The 21225-nt window shown below is 47.0% G+C and overlaps 1 protein-coding gene across 2 annotated transcripts in view; it reads right to left on the bottom strand.

Moving 5' to 3' along the window:
• Positions 1-5584, bottom strand: part of Nell1 (neural EGFL like 1) — an 867181-nt gene extending 861597 nt beyond the window's left edge. Inside the window, exon 1 of one of the 2 annotated variants that reach the window (XM_021166735.3) lies at positions 4921-5584. In XM_021166735.3, the coding sequence (XP_021022394.1) occupies positions 4921-4975 (55 nt within the window). In that variant the 5' untranslated portion in view covers positions 4976-5584. The remainder of the gene's footprint in view (positions 1-4920) is intronic. The other variant, XM_085841704.1, reaches the window with a different exon arrangement.
• Positions 5585-21225: the final 15641 nt, after the last annotated feature.

Genomic DNA, 21225 nt, shown 5'->3' on the forward strand with positions numbered 1-21225 from the left:
TTGGCCCTGGCATTCCCCTATATTGGGGCATATAAAGTTTGCAAGTCCAATGGGCCTCTCTTTCCAATGATGGCCGAATAGGCCATCTTTCGATACATATGCAGCTAGAGACAAGAGCTCCGGGGTACTGGTTAGTTCATAATGTTGTTCCAACTATAGGGTTGCAGATCCCTTTAGCTCCTTGGGTACTTTCTCTAGCTTCTCGATTGGGAGCCCTGTGATACATCCAATAGCTGACTGTGAGCATCCACTCCTGTGTTTGCTAGGCCCCTGCATAGTCTCTGTTATGCTGTTTCTAATGGGTGATCGTTGGAGTACTGTGAAGTTTGTGCTCAAGGAAAGGATGCCTATATGTGCTCTCATTTATATTTCAAATATGGCCTATCTTTAAGCATTCACCTGTGTGCTATTGCTCACACTACATACCAACTCCATTCACGGTGCCTGCTCTGAGAAAAGTAAAGTGGGGCAAGATACCCTTCTAGAATGCTAGGGCAGTGAGGCAGGAGTGGGTGGATGGGTTGGGGAGCACCCTCATAGAAGCTGGGTAAGGAGGCTTGCAGAGGGGAAACAGGAAAGGAGATAACATTTGAAACATAAACAAATAAAATATCCAATTTTTAAAAAAAGTAGTGCAATACATGGTTATCAACAGAACTAATAAAAGATCATGTTGTATAGTTAAAAAAAAAAAAGATAGCCTTCTGTCTTGCTCATGAGCCTGCTGTCAGGACTTGTGAGTTTAGATGCCAGCAGCTCTATGATCACCTTGAACAGACAGGAAAGGAACTAATATTTCCATTTGATCTATACTGTTCTGATCCTATACTGCACAAATTAAATCAAAGGTAATCTTAAAGGACCGGCAAGCTGGTCTTTCTCTGGCCAGGATCTTGGTAAATGGCTGGTGCATGTGCTCTTAGGCAGAAGTATCGCTCCTGAGAACCTCAGTCCCCTCCTCCGTAGGAAGGTCAGTGTCACCTCCCTGACACCTGAGGTCTGGGAGACGAGCTCACCAACAGGCTACATACAGTAGATACTTGCCTGGGGTCTCAGTCACATGTGCTCATAAGACTAACTCTCCAGACCATGCCAGCCCTGATCCTGGACTCCACAGAAGTTAAGGAAGCAGCTCGGGCAGCTCTCCTCACTGCTGTGACCGTTTTTTGCTCTTTTATGTGAAGACACGCCATACAAACAGAAAAAAGAAACCAATTAGGCTTCCAGATGCAGTTTTGTTCTCTCTCTTTAATTAGTTCCTTTCAGGACGATGCCCGATGCTGATAGAATAACACATTGCACATGGCATAGGGAATCAGGAAACCCATTAATAAGGAGCCATCTATGTGACCCCTCCTGAACCTTGCATCGTGAGATGCTGGCTCCATCAAACATGTTTTATTCCCAAGCTTCTGTCTCCTGGCCATGCAGCCAGCTCCTGCCATTTCCTAGGAAACTCTATTAAAGTTCTCTACTTTTGACATAACAGCTCTACAAATGGCTAAAAGTGGGCATTAGAATTAAGCAGAGTAAAAAGCTCCCAGGAAGAGGATATTTTCAGAGCCTGGGAAGCAGCCGTGAACATGACAGAGGCACTTGAGGTCTGATCTGGTACTCAGAACTCACTTTAGCTGGGATACCTGCTGTTGTCCATGACACTGCTGGCTGATCCTCAGCCCTGGACAAGAAGAGATCCAGCCCAAAGCCCTTCAGTTTGCCTTTGACATTCCAAGCACAGAGTCCTGGCCTGACTCACTTCAGATCTAATCCTTCTCATGGATGCAGAGCAAAGTGACCCTGGAAAGAGACTCTACAACCTCCTTTAATAACAGGAGTATATGGCCACTTAACCTCTTCTTAATACCTTGAAAAGTGATGTTCTTGAAGAATAGACTTTATGCTTCTACCAGTTGGCACATGCTTGATAGGGTCGGGGCAGGGGAGGCTCAGGCTGAACTGCCTGGAAATTGCTTCAAATAGAAAAATCCCTCCTTTCCAGCAGGGTGCAGCAGGAGACACTGAGTGGGTACCTTGGGGTGTTGATATTTTGGGTACACCCTTTATCCTCTACCCTGGTGACAACCTCCCTCCCCCAAAAAACCTGGAAAGCAAGGAAGGCTTAAGCACTGAGCACATACTACTGGCATTTCCAAGACACAGGAGAAAACTGGTGGATGAAGGATGCTCTCACAGATATTACTCTGCCCATCCATCCACCCCAATGTACCTGAAAAGCCCAGAATGGAAGACCACATGCACCTCCACCCCCACCCCTAACCCAACCCCACTCTGTGCTCCAGAGGTGCTCTGGGCCAGAGTGATATGAGCAGCTTCCTCATAACACCTGCCTTTTGAAGCTACCCCTGCACTGCAGTCTTGCTTTAATTAAAATGTGCCTGATAGCATCTATTCATTTCCATTAAAAGCTGGTGATATCTGAGTAGCTAAGTGGGCCACATGTTTACTTCATCTAGGACTGGTAATGTCCCAGACAACAATTGTCTCACTTGACAAATAAACTCTCCAGGCAGCTGTTTGGATCCTGATACAGTAATCTCCAGCCGGCCTCCTTCTAAACCCAAAGATGGATGTAAGGGATGGGGAATGGGGCTTCCTGGACAAAACCAAAGGGGCTGCTTCCAGAAACCAAACACAATGCTCCCTCCAGCTACAAGAAACTGCAAACCCACGAGGCATAATTTCTTCCATTTCTTTAATTCTTCCAACAATTTATGTATGAAAAAAATATGCAGCCTCAGGCAATCAAGTAATTGCTACCAGGAAGCACAAGGATTGGCCTTGTACCAAGCTTGGGGACAGGTTGGGGAGCTACATCTTAGATCCATTCTGTCTTTGTCCAGGGTTTTTTGGGAGGCCTGACTACATTCCACTTTATTCCTCCAGAGCCTTCAAGGCACAACTCACACAACTCACTGCGTGGGCAAAGCCTTACAGGTAGGTGATCATCCTCTCTACCTCCTAACCAGACCTTCGCTCCCATGACCCCAAATTCTCACAGCCCACCTCTCCCCCACATCATACAGTGTAACAAGAATGCTTTCTGGGTTCTACCAAGATTTTCAGCAAAGCTCTAAGTTCTCCAGTCAGCTCTGTCTCTCTCTCTGTCTCTCTCTCTGTCTCTCTCTCTGTCTCTCTCTCTCTCTCTCTCTCTCTCTCTCTCTCTCTCTGTGTGTGTGTGTGTGTGTGTGTGTGTGTGTGTGTGTGTGTGTAGCACCTAATAAGCCACCCACTGTTTGTTCAAGATGTAAAAGGGAGCTAGGATTGTAGGGAGGGGGGAAGAGCTCACGTCAGAAACTGAAGTATAGTGGAAACTCAGCCTGATGCTCATGAGCAGTTTTTGGCAACTCTTCAAAAGAGTAATGAAAACAAAGGATGTAAGCACTTGGGTCATAATCTGGAATGATATGGAATGGCCATCAGGCTGCTCCTTCGCCATCTGTCTTCTCCCTATCTTCCCTTTCCCTGTAGGATGTCCCCAGCAACACTCTACTCCTCCCCACCGGTAGCCCAGCACTAGTAGACCCCTCCTCATCTTCCTGGAACTAGTTCTAATTGCAAGGAACAACTGTAGTAAGCGCCACTTAGCCTTGGGTCTATTGGCTGCGGAGGGAGTTCCAGAAAGACATTCAGGTTCTTTTGTCCCTAGAGAAATGTTTCCCTGTCTCACTGGGATTAAGCAAAGGAAAGCCTTAGTCCACTTAGTCCTGGGAAGTAAGGGAGGGGAGGCTAGAAGCTCACAGACCCCTAACTGCCTGCCGAAGTGGGGAGCCTGGGGTATAAGGGATGGGAACTTTTTAAGTCAACTAAAGAAGGGGTGTGTTCCTCAGTCCTCTAAAGGTAAACCAGCAGTCTGGCTTGGGAAGGAGACTGAACCTCTAGAGGGGGGAATGAAGGTACGCCGACATGCTATGCGTCCATTCTAGGGATCAGAAGTCTGTGGGCAATGAGTCTGGGGATGTCTGGCTACCAGGAACTATCTCTTCCCCTCTCTGCCTTGTTGATCTGCTTCCTACCCTTCCTAACCCCGCCCCTGCCTCCTGACAACTACTGCAAGCTTGGTGAAGTAGGCTACATTCTTGAACCCCAGGGACCCGGAGTCAGGGAACCCCGAGGAAGAGGAAAGAGTGGAGTGCGCCTCAGAGTCATCACAACCGCACCTCCAGCAGGCAGATTCTATAGGGACTTGGCCATCAGGCCAGTTTCCTTGGCCCCGGGTCCCACCCCGCAATCTTGGATGACAGCAGGAGGAACACGGTTTAGAGGTTGAGAAAATCTTCTGTCGTCTCCACTGGTCCAATTTACCTCCTAATAATTGTTCGCTTAGTTGTTTGGACAGGGAGCTGACAGGAGACCACTCCTGGAGTTCCCTCTGGGAGCCATGTGAGAACCACGGAAGAGCTCGCGGGTCCCCCCCTTTCCTCGCAGCCCTCTCCCGTGCGCCGTCTGGCTCCCCCGGCCCTGGCCGCGCCTGCCTGCCGCACGCGCTCCCTCTGCGGGTGGAACTCCCGCGGCTCGGGGACACCCTTGGCCACCGCACCCTGCAAGTTCAAGGATGTAGGGATCTCTGGCCGCGCTGCAGCGGGTTCTGACTCCTCAGAACCGGGAAGCTGCTTGCTAGCCACACAAGGCTGCGACTACCCGGCCGCACCCCGCATACTGAATGCCCGCTGCTGCGTCCCCGGGGAAGAGAACGCTCGCCCGGGCATCTTTTCTAGAGCTTTTACCCCGAGCTGTGCTGGGCGATCAGAACCCAAGCACTCTGCTGCCCTTCTCTAGCCTGTCAGAGATAGGTTCCGAGTCTCTCCTAGCCAGAGTAATCCCGGGTTACAGCAGTCGGGAGCAGCACTATCATCACCACCACCTTCCCCCAAAACCCGCTTAATGCCCAGCCTTGCTTACCTGTCCTGGCGGTGCACACACAGAACCACAAAACTAAAATCACATCCATCGGCATCGCTCCGGAGGCCCCCCGCCAAGCAGGGCGCACCAACGCCAGCAAGAAACCAATGCTTCAGAAAGCCGCGGCTCTGTGGGCTCGAAGCCGCCAAACTTACTAGCGGGCGGCAGGGGAGGTGGCTCGGCGGCGCCGGGTGCTGCGCTCGGGGATCGCGCCCGGGAAAGCAACCCCGACTGCCCCGCCCCCAGCCCACCCTCCACCGCGGGTGGCGGTGGCACGGGGCTGGGGCCCTAAACCCCGCTGCAGCTGCGCTCCCCCTGAGCTAGGGCGGGAGCGCCGGGCTCCGCCACTCCCGCAGGTTGCCCTGGGAGTCTGTGCGGATCCCGCTCGCCTCCTGGACTCCGGAGATGCAAGGATCCCGGCTACCCGCGCCTCACGGCTTCACGCCCCCGCCTCTGCCACTGCGCCGCGCTGCGGGCTGCCCAAGTTGCAACAGTTCATCCAGGCAGGGTCCGAAGCCGCCCAGCCTGCGTGCGTGGGTTTTGTTCCCTAGGGGAACAACCAGACCTAGGCGATGTCGCGAAGTGCTCCCAGCACCTCCTTGGGAAACAACTACTACCGATTAGCTCCAGCAAGTGGGTGGGGAGGAGCAGGTGGGGAACGGGGGACTGGAGGGCAGGGGACGGATGAGCCTGAGTCCCCAACCGCCACCTGTACTTGCTGTCTAGTCCCAGCCCAGCCGAAGGCTCTTGTGACTGGATACTAGCTTTTAAGAGTGCTGGTTGAGGGTGTTGAGGTGGGAGTCCCTGAGCTTAGAACAATCTATGGCTGGAATTTAAGAAGTGTTTGCTAGCTTCGTTCTACAGGCCAAATGCTGCCACATAGGGGAAGTTCTAAACCTTTTTTTTTTTTTTTTTTTTTTTTTTTTTTGGCTGTTGTGTGACTTTCTGGATGGTTTTCTCCAAAACCCGCTGTCTGGGTCTCTCTCTCTCTCTCTCTCTCTCTCTCTCTCTCTCTCTCTCTCTCTCTCTCTCTCTCTCTCTCTCTCTCTCCTTTCTCTCTTTGGATACCCCTACCGGAACACCATTCTATAGAGAGAAAAGCTGGGCTTTGCTGGCGACCAGTGGACAAGCAGAGGAGTCTCTCCTGTCTAGTGTACCCTCTGCTACTGGGGCCGCCCTGCTAGGGTCCCTGTACTGTGTGCCTCAGTCTATCTAGAGGTGATGCAGTCACAGAACCTGAAAGGTCAGTACCTCCAGCTTACATGGTCATGTCATGTGACTCGAAGCCTCCCGCACCCCAGCTTGTCCTGTGGCTCCATCTGTGGCTCCAGCTTCCCCCAACATCCAATACTACTCTGAGATACTTAAACTCATAACAACTAACAACCTCCCAGATCCCAGAGGGGGGAAAAAAGAGTTCAACAAAGAGCTCTGCTTTCTTTCCAGGGTTTCTTGCCCATCCTCTGTGCCCCCAGGGCCTTAACTTCACATACCTTTGACCCCAGAAGACCAGTGGGGGGTCACCAATTTAGTTGCACAGTTTATGAAGAGGAAAGGTCTTAACCTACATGGTCCTCTGACCTTTGTCCTATTTTTCAGGACATTCTGTATACACCCCCTTGCCCATGTGCTCCCCGTACCTTCCCGGGCAGGTGAAGAAAGAAATCATGAAAGATAAATCAGCTTGAGAAGCGCTGTCTGCAATGCAGCTGAACTGGGCCATTACAGAGTGGATGTCAAGGCTTAACTCTCCAGCTTTTAAGAGTGTGTGTGTGTGTGTGTGTGTGTGTGTGTGTGTGTGTGCCCCTGGAAGATAGAAGACGATGTTGGATGCCCTGCTGCTGAAATTACAGTCTATTGTGACATGTGTCCTGGATCCTTGTGTCGACGCAACTATATCTCAGTTCCCAAATATTCTCTTTGTTATGTATCTGGAGATAGCCTTGAACCTTGAACCTCCTGTCCCTTAATCTCCTAAATGCTAGGGTTATATGTCTGGGCCACCTAGTTTATGTAGTGCTGGGGATGGGACCCGCATCCTTGTGCATCCTGGGCAAGCAATCTACCAACTAAACTGTCTCCATAGCCCTTTACTCTCCAAAATTCTCAAAATTCAACTTGGCCCCAGAGCAGACCCTTCCTCCTGTGTCTTCATTACAGAGTCGGGGCTTTCTCTTCCTCCTGGAGCATGCTGCATGTGATGCCAACATTAAAATCACTCACACACACACTCACACACACACACACACACCTTGCAGAAAACTAGATTTGCCATGTTTCACTGGGCCTCCTAAGTAAGGACTCCGGATGCCAAACTATATATTATGAGAACCATGTCCCACCCTCAACTCTCCCTCAGTATAAATGCACTTCTATGGCCTTTAGGGGCTCTGAAGTGCTTTTCCTATTCCCCTTTTCTTGATCTCAGAAATCCCAGAAGCCCTAAGAGGCGCAGTGGTCCCAGCAGGGGACTTGTATCTTTTGAACCCTAATCTTCAAGACTGTGTAGCTGGTCCTGTGGGATGAGGGTTTCAGCGTGTTCCATTTAAAAAAATTAAGTGAGACCTATGTTCTGTCGTAGCTCTGCAGCTTCGCAGCCATTAGCAGTAACAAGAGTTAATCTCAACAAGCTCATAAATCTCCCCTAGATAACTAAGGACCTCAGGCTACTCAGGTAGGTACACTCTTCCCAGAGTGGGGACGTGGGGGAGGGGCGGTAGACCTGTGGGTCCAGCAGAGAATAGGCCCAGTGGATTTCTATTGGCATAGAGTCCATTTCCGTGAAATCTCCAGAAAAAAACAAATGTATAGAAACAGGAAGCTGATGAGTGGTTGCCTCTAGATGAGGAGTGAGGAGGAGGATCATCTGGAGAATGATGGCTAAAGAACGTAGGGTTTACTTTGGGGGGGGCATAAAATCATGATGGTAAAAAGTTGATGGGTATATGGCTCTCATAGATATCACAATATACTAAAACAAAAACAAAAAAAACAACAAAGAAAACATTGAATTGTGTACTTTGGTAAATCATGGGGTACGTGAATTATATATTTTGGAAAATTCCTTAGTGATGGCTGTAATGATGACCAAGTAAGGATTTTTGGTTTCTGGTTTCTCCCCTTGTCCAAACTTGTTTCCTGACACCTTCTAAGGGAAAGCACTAGCCTTCACCACATGGCCCAATCAAATAACCCACAACTACCACAATTTACCACAACTACAGGTAAATCATAAAACCCTGCCAGAATCTGTGAGGAAAGGTGGTTTTCTCAGCAGCCCCGGGACTCCCAACCCTCCAACTCATTCCTATCTCTTTCTGGGTGTCCTCACTGCCTCCATGCTTGCCCTTACAAGTCAGTCATACCATAAAGGTCACAGTCTGCTTCACAAACTATAAAGAAAGTCTATTGGTATTGTGAAGACACCACATGCTTTGGTTGCAGGGCACGAAGAAATCAAGCTGGAGGCAGGTTTTTGTCCTGCCTTCAGGTTAAGATTTCATAGTGCTAGGATGTACCCTGTGTACTTGGCTTTGAACATGAATCTTGGATCCCTGCTGAAAAGTCAGCTCCCTGGGCAGAGGCTGCCTAGAGCAGAATCTCGCTTGTCAATCCCCAGGGCTCTCAGCTTCATTTTCTTCCCGTGTGTCTGATTACCGTAAGTAATATTATTTACACATTTACTTGTGTGTTCACTATGTCCCCAACTGTAATACCAGTGCCCCGTGTGTAGGAGGTTTGTCTCTCTTGTTCATCTCAATTTCGTTTCACCAGAGTAGTGCCTGGCACATTTTAGGGGTTTGGTAATTGCTTATTGAATAAACGAAGCAACACATTTTCCAGGGAACACCTAGTTTTTCTGATAGACAGTCATCAAGGACACAACCAAACTGCCTTGTCCTGTTGGTCTCTAGGGATACTCCAAGCTGACTTCCTTTCAGACAGTGGCTCTCAGAGTGAGGAGAAGTAAGGAGAAGTCATTGGCCAGGATTCAAAGTCAGTCCACAGCCAGGGGAAGATCCAAGTTTGAGAAGATAAATATTCAAACTTGGAGACATTGAGAGGTTGGTATTATCACACCTTGTGCCTCCCACTCTGCCCCCAAGGCATGCTCAATTCCTAGACCCCTGGCACCTGAGGATGTAATCGTATTTAGAAATAGAGTCTTTGTGCATGTAACTAAGTTAAAGTGAGGTCATCAGAGAGGACCCAATCTAATATGTCTGCCGTGCTCCATGCTTCTGGAAAGCAGACAAGAAGAGACACCAAAAAGAACAAGGGAAGACAGAGGCAGCTTCAGACTACAAAGAGCCAGGGCTGCAAGGGCTGGAAGGGGCGGGACTCCCAGGAGGGTTCAAAAAGAGCTCAGCCACTGCCCTAGGTTTCACAGTGACAGCTCTTATTTGAACTGTTCGGTTAGGAGAGCCCTAGGAAACCAATCAAGTACCAATTTGCTGGTGGAGCCAAGAAGGGGTAACAACACCCCAGCTTCCTTTCCAGGCATGGTACCAAGTACCCTAGAACCTGGAGGGCTGGTAAGAGAAGGGGTCTTTGGTTCTTGAAATGCATGTTCATCCAAATGGGGGTTAAGTGGATGTGCCTTCCTCTGTGCCACTGTCTCTATGTGAATATTTAGGCTCTGCTGGTAAAACGTTTTAGCTTTTCTCTAATGAGTAAAATCAACTTCAATCACATCCAAATGAGAAGGACCTTTGTTCTGATGTAACTACTGCACCCAGTTGTAAAGCTTCAAACACTTTTAAAATAGAACTAGATATAGGACAATGGGGAAAATAGGTAGAAAAACCTACAGATAAACACAGGAATAAAGACAACTAGCTTATAGTGCTTATGATGAAACTGTTCTAATCTGTCACGCCTTTGGTTAGTAGTTTAGTCCCTGGTTAGCTCTAGGAGGTCCGGTTAGATGATATTGTTGTTCTTCCTTTGGAGTTGCAATCCTATTCAGCTCCTTTAGTCCTTCTCCTAACTCTACATGGAGGGACTCGTGGCTCCAGCTGCATATGTAGCAGAGAATGGCCTTATCTGGCATCAATGGGAGGGGAGATCCTTGGTCCTGTGGAGGCTCAATACCCTGGTGAAGGGGGATGCTAGGGCAGTGAGGTAGGAGTGGGTGGGGGATGTGGAAGCACCCTCATAGAGGCAGAGGGAGAGGGGATAGGATGAGGTGTTTTGGGAGGGGGAACCTGGATGGAGGACAACATTTGAAATGTAAATAAATAACCAATTAAAAGGGAGGGACATCCCATCACACCAACAACCTCAGGTGGAGGCTAGGTTTCTGAGGACACAATCAAGGTACACATACCTGGGTATTGATGAGTGACAAGTAAGCAGGTACCAGCCAGTCTAACTGCTCAGGGACAAGCTGTTCCCCATCCAAGCATTGGATCCATAACCAAGGCAGACCATGCTCAGAATGGTTGCAACGGATTAATTTATGTGTTCCCCAAACCCAATTAGCAGATGGGATTATTATACATATTTTATAGACATGGAATCAGCCATTGTCCAGTTTAAAGCCAAGCTTTAAACTCAGGCAGGATGACTACGGGCATACACTGAATTATTAAACTATACCATGTGTCCTTGGATGAATCCTGTGAATTCAGTCTCCTTGTTGAAACCTTTAGAGACCTCAAACAATCCACAAACCACAGTATTGCTCTCTGACCCAGCTCTGAACCAATCAAGAAATTAAAAAAAAAAAAATTCACAAGAGGCCCAAACATCCCCTCATTAATACAGGGGCAGTCCTGAGAGAGTACAGCCGTCTGTGAGAGCCAGAATGGACTGGCCATCTGCCCTACCTCCAGGCTGGACCTTCCCACAGCCATCTGCCCACTGAGCTGGATAAGAACAGAAAGCAAAGTAACCTCGTCAAGAAAGAAAGGCCAAGGGTTTGCCTCCTTCCTCTGCATGGAATGGGAGAGTCAGAGTGGGTTTAAAGTCCATCAGTGCTCGAGAAAAATCACTCACCATGGGAACCAAGAGAGTAGGAAAGAGGCAACCCAGAGAATAGTGGTTCGTTGTCATTCAAACTGTAGCTATAAGAGCTCTGCCTGTCATCTAGGGCTGTGCATAAAGCACTCACCCAAGCCTTCTTTTTCAAGCCTTAAACAATCCTTTATTTGTGTTAGAAGCACATTTATCACTATTCTGCAGGAAACCTAGGAAGAAAGCATGCTTTTCAGCTCACACTGAGTTAGGAGAGAGACTGCCTACCTCACCAAGGTGTAGACTTGAGGCTGGGTGGGGCTCGCTCCGGGCTTGAGCCATTGTCTGTCATGCATGAGGACCTGGGTTCATCTCCAGTACCACAAAATAAGATGTAAAACATAAGGGTAAAATATAGTTCTCAGGAGCAGGTCTGCCAACCCAAAGCAAGGGGTAGCTACCAGAGTTGGGTGGTATTCAGAACTTGGATGGGTAATGGGAGAGGTGCTTTTATCAGAAAAAGGCTCTTGTTGCTCTCTGTGCAACACACTCACACAGCAGCCATGGATTTGCCTTGCCATCCCCAGTGCTTTCAGACCTTTACCCAGAGTCAAAAGCCAAACAATGTCTTCTTGTTGACAGAGTGACAGTGAACTCCTCTGTATCAATAAGGATGTTATTTGGCAACAAACAGCAGGAAAACTCCAAGATAACTAACCACTGTTCTTGGGTAAAAGAATTCAGAGCTGGAAAGTCCAAGGCAAATTTATTTGCTCTGTGAAGCCTGCAGGGACCCAGGTCCTTTCAGACCTTTTTGGCATTATCTCTAAGATACAGTTGTTATCCTTGCTCTTCTACTTGGCTGCCAGCACTCCAGCCATTGCACCTGCATTCCAGATAGCAAACCATGGGAGGCAAAGAAAGCATGCCTGCCTGGGAGCCTCATGTGTCAGTTCCACTTGCCTTCTGACAGAATCTATTCTCGTGGCTACTCCGTACACATCTGCTGCCTGCTGTTGTAGAATGGCCACAAAACGCACTTCTGGCAACTTTGGACTTATAATATTCAGATAAAATAATATTGTTCAACTATTGTTAGCAACACTAAGCACTGGGTCTTGTGTAGCTGTAGCTTGGCTAGGGTTCAGCTCCACCAGACTGACTATTGGCCATCCCAATGCACACTGCAGGAGATGAGCTGGCCTCCTCTCAGTACAGGTCTGTGATGTCATCCCAGTTGCCACGTGATGACCATGGTATAGCCAGGACACGTTCTTCTCAAAGCCCAAAGTGGCACCAAAATGAAAATAAGTGGGACCTTTCAGGTGTAGACACAGGCCTGGCACACTGCCCACAGGACACAGAGAAAGGCATGGGTGCAAAGCTGAGGTCAGGGGCCAAGACACATAACCCACGCAAAGTGAGGACATTATAAGAGTATTATCTGGAGGAAGTAAAGAAAGAGAGCCATGGTGATAACACACAGGGCTAGAGTCTGACGATCCTAAAGAAGAAAAGACAGGAGTCCAGGGACAGTTCTCAGCCTCCAGGACACCTCTTAGGGTAGGTACATCATCCATGTGAGATATCAGCATATGGCTTGTGCAGTCGCTATGACTCTCAGTCTTCCCTCAAGGCACCGTGTGGATTAAGAATACAAGGAAAGGAGCCTGTCTAAAGAGAATGACCTCCTGTGCAAATAAATAAATAAATAAATAAATAAATAAATAAATAAATAAACAAACAAACAAACCAAGGAGCCTGCAAGGCGGCCATGGGACTTTCCACTGTTGAGGAGATGAATCAGTGACAATCCTTTGATATCATTTCTCCAAAACTCTTAAACCAAGGAAGAACAAATCAATATCCAAGATATCTCTGCCAAAAAGCACCAGCCCACTACCCCAGAGATTGCTGTCCTCTGAGCTCTGAGGAAGAGCGTCTGTGCTCCATGTTGCATGAAAAGCACCGGACTGTCAAGTCCCGACTGGCATTTCAGCCTTAGTCCCCACATTCTATTGACAGAGACAACACTTTCAAAACCCACTTATCATTCTTTGAGGGTAGAGGGGCATATGTGCAGGTGTAGATGCATGTGTGCATGAGTTCGTGTGTGTGTGTGTGTGTGTGTGTGTGTGTGTGTGTGTGTGTTTCTAGACACCAGAGGACAACTTCAAATTTCCTTTTTCAAATCCTAGTCACCCTGTTTTATGAGACAGGGCCTCTCACCGGCCTGAAGTTTGGTAAGTAGGCTAGGCTGTCTGGCCTATGAGTCCCAGAGACACTACTATCTCCACCTTCCCAATGAAGGAATTACAAGCAGGCACGACTATACATGGCTTTTTTTTCATAGGGGTTCTGGGGGAATCAAAGTGAGAATATCAAGCTTACCTGGAAAACATTGTACTGAATGGACATCCCCCACATCCCATCATCCAGATTTTTTTAAGATTTATTTATTTATATATATGAGTACAGTGTAGCTGTACTGATGGTTGTGAGCCATCATGTGGTTACTGGGAATCTGAATTCAGGACCTCTGCTCACTCCTGTCTAAAGATTTATTTATTATTATATCTAAGTACACTGTAGCTGTCTTCAGACAATACCAGAAAAGGGCATCAGATCTCATTACAGATGGTTGTGAGCCACCATGTGGTTGCTGGGATTTGAACTGAGGAACTTCAAAAGAGCAGTCAGTGCTCTTAACCGCTGAGCCATCTCTCCAGCCCCACCATCCAGTTTTAAAATATCCAGTTGCACCTTTGCTCTGCCACAGGTTTGCTTTCACCCTGTAAGCCCATCCCAGCACCCCACTGACCCTTACATCTACCCCACGAGCCAACATCCCATTTCAGGAAGTCCTGACAGAACCCCTCAGCTGGCGGGAATGCCTTCTGCTGCTCTCTTTCAGTTTGGTCTTGTCCTAAATACTTCAGAGGCTCTCGTTTTTCTTCCAGGTAGGCTGAGGCTGTGTCCAGGTTTGAGTAACCCTGAAGAGAGACCTGGCTTTCCTTCTCATCCTTTGCTCTTTGTAACACTGAGTTCTGTTCCTTGTCCAGAGCCAACACTCAATATTTGCTTATTCAATTTTAAGATGCATTTTTTTTCAAGTATCTACTAAGTGCCAAAACCTGTTAGGCACTGGGAACATATAAACAGTTAACACAGTGGGAATGGCAAGGAAGTAGGCCAACAAATCAATGACAGATGACAAGGTGACTTGCCTGTCACCATTTCTCCTAACCTACTGAGATCTGTAGGAAGAGGTCTAGAAAAGAAAGGACATAGGTTAAGTGAGTTTCAGGACCAAAAGTCCTCATACCATCACAAAGCACACTACGAGGCAAGTAACACATTGGCTTGCTTTTCTAGTAAAATATGTGATCAGAGAAGAAAATCCCGCTTTTGTGGCATTCACCCATTTTATTGGCATTTATAGTAGGAGCTTTCTGTTGCAAAGAGCTCTACCATGACTCTATAAAATGCAACCAGTCAGCACGAGCATCTCTTTGCAAACCCAACTCCCAGTAAAAAGACTGAAAGACTCTAAGACTCCCAAAGGGAGACACTCACTCAAGCCTCGGGACAGCAGCGCACCCAAGAAGACACTGAGACCGAACTTAAGGTGTAGAGAGTAAGATTTAATACAGCAACGACAAGAAAGCACATAAAAAGCACATAGACCAGAGGCTCTGGGGTCGAAACTCATACACCAGGCATGGTGCAGAGGAGATTCGGCACCCAGCCCAAATTTTCACAGGCTTTTATAAGAAAAGGGCAAGGGGGGAACAGGGTGGAGAAAGTACAAATTTACGTCACTAAGGGGTCTTGCCAAGGGGCTTTACATAACCAAGGGGTCGTGTCCTATATTTTGGCAATGTACTCGATCTATTGGAACATTCTGGGGTAGTACCAGGAGGCCCCTATCTCAAAAATGTTCTTGGAACAGTCTTCAGTTAGGAGGGGTAGGACTAGGTTTTGTTCCAGGAGACCCTTATCTAAAAAATGTTCCTGGAACAATTTTCAATTGGGAGGGGGTACCTTGGGGTAAAAAGTTCAGGAGTGCTCCGGGAACAGTCTCTGGATGGGAGGGGTAAGAGAGTTCAGGAAAAGTTCAGTTTTTCCTCTTTCAGACCATTGTACAGTAACCCATGTCTCAAGGCCAGCCTTAGAGTGAGTGAGCTTGGAGTTCTGTACCACTGTGTCATTCTGAGGCTCTGGCTGCAAGGCAGACATGGAGGCCAATCGACAGAGAGTGTTATAAGAACAAAGATTGAAAACTGCCTAAGATGTTGGAGATCTGGACAAGAAAATAGCAATATCAAACAAATACAAAAAAGGTGAAAAACATGAGGGGGTATGACTGGCTCTCAGCATGGGTGTCACATAAGGTGAAAGACAGAAACAAGTGTGGCTGACTCTCAGTGCGGATGTCATTCAAGCCTTCTACTCCAGTGGGGCAGAGGGCCAGGATTGCCATACTCACCCTCAACCCCTTTCAGGAAAAAAACTGTTCAAAGGGCAATAGGACTCTACAGAGGATTTCTAACCACATCCTTGCTTGCCTGTGTCTGGTATGGAAGTCTCCACATGGAACACCACTACTTGGGTGGTAAGACTGACAGGTGAGAATGAGTGCTTAGGCATGGCCTGTAGTTATGGAAACCAAGAAATGGACACAAGAACCCATCCTTCTTTCTTGCTAGTATTCTACCTATATGGGGTTTTGCGTTTTAATTAAAAGTTCTAAATAACAACAACAACAACAACAACAACTCCAGGCTCCTTGCTGGCAGGTTCAGGAGAGAGGAGAGAGGTCCTGGTCCTGCCAGGGTCTCTCCAGGGTTGAGCAGGAATGACAAGTCGGAAGTCTTGTCGAAGCAAGAACTCAACTTTATGGCATCAGTCTCTTGCTTATATAAGTTCGGAACATAGGGAGGGGGATTTTTGGTGGGATAAAATGATGTAGGAGGCAGGGAAGGGTGACGGAGTGTACGGAGTGACTGACAGGGCCAATGGCAAAGCTCTACATCAGCGGGGCAGAAGCAGGGCCAAACAGGTCTTGCTGAGTCACCCCATATGGAAGTGACTGAGACTCACTCAAAACTCAAGCCAGGCTCCGGGTTGTCCTCAAAGCCCAAACCAGGACCAAAATGGGGCCCAACAAACAACAAAAATAATAGTAGCAATCTCAGGAAGGAGGCAAGGTACAGGCCCAGCACCAAGCTCTTATCCCTCAGAGCATTTAAGTCACCCTGGCTGAGAGGTAAGATACACAACTGAGTGTGCTTAACACAGCTGTGCACTTCCTGGCTGCAGTTCTGTGGCTAATCCTAAACTTGCATAAACCTTAGGACCACAGCCCTCACTGAGGTATGTGAACTAACAGCCACAGGCCTTTCTCAGATGTGTGTAAACATCACAGCAACAGGCCTCTCCCAGATGTGTGAACCTCAGAGTCACAGGCCAATCCCAGGTGTGTGACCCTCACAGTCACAGGCCTCTTCCAAGTGTGTATGTGAACCCCATCATAGGCCTTCCCTAGGCCAAGGCTTTATCACAGGATGGACTCCATACTTCAGTGTATGGATCCCAGCATCTTCTTTGAGCACCTGTGTCTTCCCACTGATACTGGCCCAGGCCATCCTGCAGCCATCTAGCACTGAAGCAGAAGATAGAGACAGGAAGTGAGCCCCTTGCTCAGAAGACAGCCTTTGTCCAGGTTAATGCAGTCAGATGGGAAAGCATACATAGCACAAAACCTGTCTTGGAACAGGGAGCCAGGGGCTCCACCTACTCAAATAGAGATGGAGAACACTTGTTTGTTAGCGTCACATGGGAGGTTTTTCTACCAGGCTCATTTGGCCTGGAGCCAAGCACATATCAAGAATATCTAGATGCTGCTAAAGTTAAATAAAATTGGAAATGGAAAAAAAATAATAATTTTACTACACACAGAGATTTATCTAGCTCATTCTCTATTCAGATCTGTTCAGATTCTCTCTCTCTCTCTCTGTCTCTCTCTCTCTCTCTCTCTCTCTCTCTCTCTGTCTCTCTCAGCTAATTAATAATTTAGGAAACTATGATGTGTTCTGATGGCTGCAAATATAGCAATTTAATTGATATTTCCTTCTACACAATACAACGATACCTCATTTCCCCAGGAGGGCCATTTTCCACAGCTGTGCCAAGCTTCTCACAATGGCACAGGCTCACCCTGAGCCCACCTGAAGCCCATTTGTTAAAGAAGAAACCATGGTAATGACAGATTTGAAACAGACACAATGGCAAGCAGTGTGTTTTAAATACTGACATTTATTTCAGGGGTTTTGAGAACTCATACATTATTAGGATAAACTCTAATTTATATCAGTATGTAATATATAATACAATAAATTGCATTTGTACACATAAATACAAAATTTGAGGTAGGGCCTCAAGAGTAATGACTTCTTAAATGAATAATGCACAGTATATAATAAGCACTCTATATGATAGATAGATATATATGATGCATCATTTTATAACATAATATATTTTCTTCATGTAAAGTCAATGAAAAAATATAAGGACCTGACTAGGAAACATCTTTATTCGTGAACAATATTGTTCACATGAGATGCTTGCATCTAGGACATTATCCAAATACACAATTTAAGACTCAACCTCCTATTCCTGGATAGGTCCGTAATAAAGTGCAAAAGACACAGACAAATGAGAGACACGGTCGTTCCCAGTTGCCATCTAAACAGCATCCCAATGATCAAACACACCCGTAAGGTAGCTGGTCACCTGCAAGTGTCATCCTCTGAAGCTAATCAAGCCTGGGCTTGCTTTTCAGGGGTGATGAACACCCATCTGAAATCCTTCCTCTGCAGGCAGTTTACGGCAGCCTGCTCCGAGACCATATTTCACCGGGGTCCTTCTAGTCAAGCACAGCTAAATGAGAGAAAGACAAGAAGCCTTGCTCCCAAAGCTCAGGCCAGCTCTGCATCACACATCATGAGACAGAGGAAACTGGCTTGCTGGCCTTGGCCTTCATGCCTTGCATGTTAATGTACCATACAGAACACCCTCACTCATGTCAGAGCCTTGAAGAAGCAAGTCACAGACCCACATCCAATACCACGGGCAAGATGACCTTGCCATCGCACATCCATCTAGCAACAGTTACTGAACTAGCCTCTGGGAAGAGGACAATGACCACGGCCAAGGAGACGAAGACGAAATATCAATTTAAGGCATGGGAAGCCCATGCTGACAGAAAGGAACTGAGATGCTCGGAGGCACACACAGAGGACAGAAGAGAAACAAAACCCTGACCCCCTCAGTGCTGTGCCAGCATAGACACAATCCGAGTCTCATCAAACCAAAGGCCCTTCCATTCCACTCTTTCTAAAGTGCCAGTCCCTGAAGGACACATCAAATGCAGCTCTCACAAATTAAAATCACATCAAAAACTCCAAAGCCGTCAATGGTCATTAGGATTTTGTGTTGACCACAGATATCATGCAGTAAAGAAATAGACAGGGGCAGATAAAACAACAACCAGGAAAGACCAGAATTGGACACACTTGTTCACAAATAAAGAAAAGCTTGAAAGAGATTAGAAGTTTCTAGTGGGCAAGACAATTAGACAAAGGTTTGCATAAGAAACCACAACACGAGTAGTTAATAAATATATGGTGCTTTTCTGTTTTAAGGATATTACGGGGTTACTATTTTTCACATATGGCTTGTTTTTCTCTGAATGGATTTATTAAAGTGGTATTATGAAATCATCTCACAGATGGAAAACTCCCCACCAGTATACACAGGGATCCCTTTTTGCAAAGTAGCCTTGCTTCTCCTTCATGGTCAGGGGAGAACTCTCAGGTGGCAGTTATGACAATGCTCTCATTGTCTATGAATTCCCTCCTCTTTTTCTTCCAATTGATTGTGCATTTTAGTCGCGTGAAAACAATCCATCTCGTGGGATACATATCAGCTCTCAGTATCCCAACCAAATCCCCAGGAGGCACACCGCTGAGATACACCATGACCAGAGGCTACCCAGACACCACTGCTGCCTGCCAACCTTGAAGTTGAACATGGCAATGAATGGCCAAAACTAACTTGAAAGCCAGTGGTTTCCAGGCAAGCCTGGAACCTTCTGTCTGACTCTGTCCTTCTAAGCAGTCTAACTAGGGAAAGAGAAACAAAGCAACAACAACAACAAAATGGACATATACTCAGGGGCAGCTTCTAGGTCTTTCCTAAATATATCCTTGTAGACACGGCTGTAGCTTCCCACACTAATGGATAAGGTCATCACTATGACAAGCAAGTTGACTCAGTTCACATCTGGCAGTGTCCAAGGGCCTCCCCACATCCTTCTTGTAATCACAGAGGCAAAAACAGAGCAGAAATCGGGTTGGCATCCAGCACCAATCCCAGTTCTAGTCAATAGGAAAACAGGAAGCCAGAAGCCATTCATCCCAACACAAGCACAGATCCCATGTGTGCTGAAGGAGAGCGTTGGGCTTTTCTTCACCCTGCAAACTGGCATGACGGCAGGAGTTTTCAAACTGACCTCCTCACTCACACACACACCACCCAAGTCACGGCACTGCCCTGCGATGCTGGTGCAGGAATGGGCCCTCTCGTCGGTGTGGCTTTCTTGGGGAAACAGATGATAACAGCAGACAGTGAAGAGCTGAGTCCACAGCTCATCTGCCTAAAACAGGGAAGCCTGAGGTTCCATCTCTTTGACAGCCTAGTAAGACCTAGCTTGGGGAAACTAGGAGAAAAGAGAAAATAGAAGAGAGAAAGAGAGAAAAAAAAAATCCTGGTAGCAAAGAAACCAGAGCCAGGGGTTCAAAACCCACCATGTTTCCTTCCCTAAAACCTATCATGGCTACTCTGGGAAACACAAGTACCCATCACTGTTGGCAGGTGGTGTGAGCAACTTGCCCTACGAAAGGAGAGTTCAATCCAATGACTTCAGACACTTTACACAACAAGAGTCAGAGTTTTAAAATGATACATTAAAGTCTGTTGTTGAGGTGCCATTGCCGCTGCACAGGATGAAAATGTCACGTCGATATACAAGATTTGAACTGAAAACTTTGCCTGAGACCCTGTTATATGAAGACAAACTAATAAGAAAATGATTGAACCCATCTCCCCTAGAGGAAATGAGTTTAGGTTGTGATATTAATACTGTAAGAGGGAGAAATAAAAAGCCCGGACTATGCTACTCTAAACTTGCCATCTCTGCGGTGATTCATAAGATATTTATGAGGACAGAAAAGACCACTAGCACTATGTGTACATAGCACTGTATGTGCCCGCTCAGGACACAGCGGATTGAAGGGTATGGCCTGGCCGGGCTCTGCCGACAGGGGGCTCGCTCTCACTGGAGGGCAGTTACATTGAGCAGAGTGGAGAGGGAGTTCTGGACATTGAACAAGCTAAATGCAGTCTTAAAAGCTACAGTTTTAATCAGCTTACTCACTACCTAACTAAGCTGTATTTATCAGAAAGCTCTGGAAATACAGTGACCTAAGATGTACAACCACAGGGATGGGGAGTTATAGGGTTGCTTTTTACCAACTTCTTCATGTCTCTGATTTTCCCTATGGCCACAATTGGCATTTACTGTTACTGAAAAAGGAGTAAAAATTGAGAAAGTGTCTTTTAAGAGTTTGTGTCCCGCGTGTATATAATATATAGACAGAACTGGGGTAGGTCTCATTTGTCAACAGGTTGGAAGATAAGGTTACCTACACCTTATAGAAAGTGACTTGGAGGCAAAGAGACAGCATAACATGATACTGAACCATGGTGCCAAAGACACCACGCAGATACAACGGTGATACAAAGGCTGACATGCAAATCAAAGCATGGCTTCTTGTGCAGAGTGAAAGAGAAGACCCAGAGCATTAACTCTTCAGTGTCATTATTACAGAAGGAGGGAGGGGAGGAGGGAAGGGAGAGAAGAAAGGAAGAGAGAAGGAAGGAAGAAAAGATGGAAGGAAGGAAGGAAGGAAGGAAGGAAGGAAGGAAGGAAGGAAGGAAGAAGGGAAAGCTATGGCAAGAGAATGGACAGTCCCTTCAGATCCACAGCATAGAGGAATGAAGCTTCTGAATGCATGGTATATTTGGTCAAAATAAAGGAAATGAATACACAGATCAAACCACCCAGCAGTGGCCAAGTCTATCTACCAGCCATGTCTGCATCCAAAATAATCGCCAGCTCTGCCATCCCGCTAAACACACCTGACCTGAACTTCGAGCTTCTGAATGAGATCACTGTGTTGTCCAGATCAGCTGGACGGTGCTGATGAGTCTGGAAAGTCTACG

The sequence above is a fragment of the Mus caroli genome, unplaced genomic scaffold (genome assembly GCF_978045245.1).
Source record: "Mus caroli unplaced genomic scaffold, Mus_caroli_1 scaffold_8, whole genome shotgun sequence".
Classification (NCBI taxonomy): domain Eukaryota; kingdom Metazoa; phylum Chordata; class Mammalia; order Rodentia; family Muridae; genus Mus; species Mus caroli.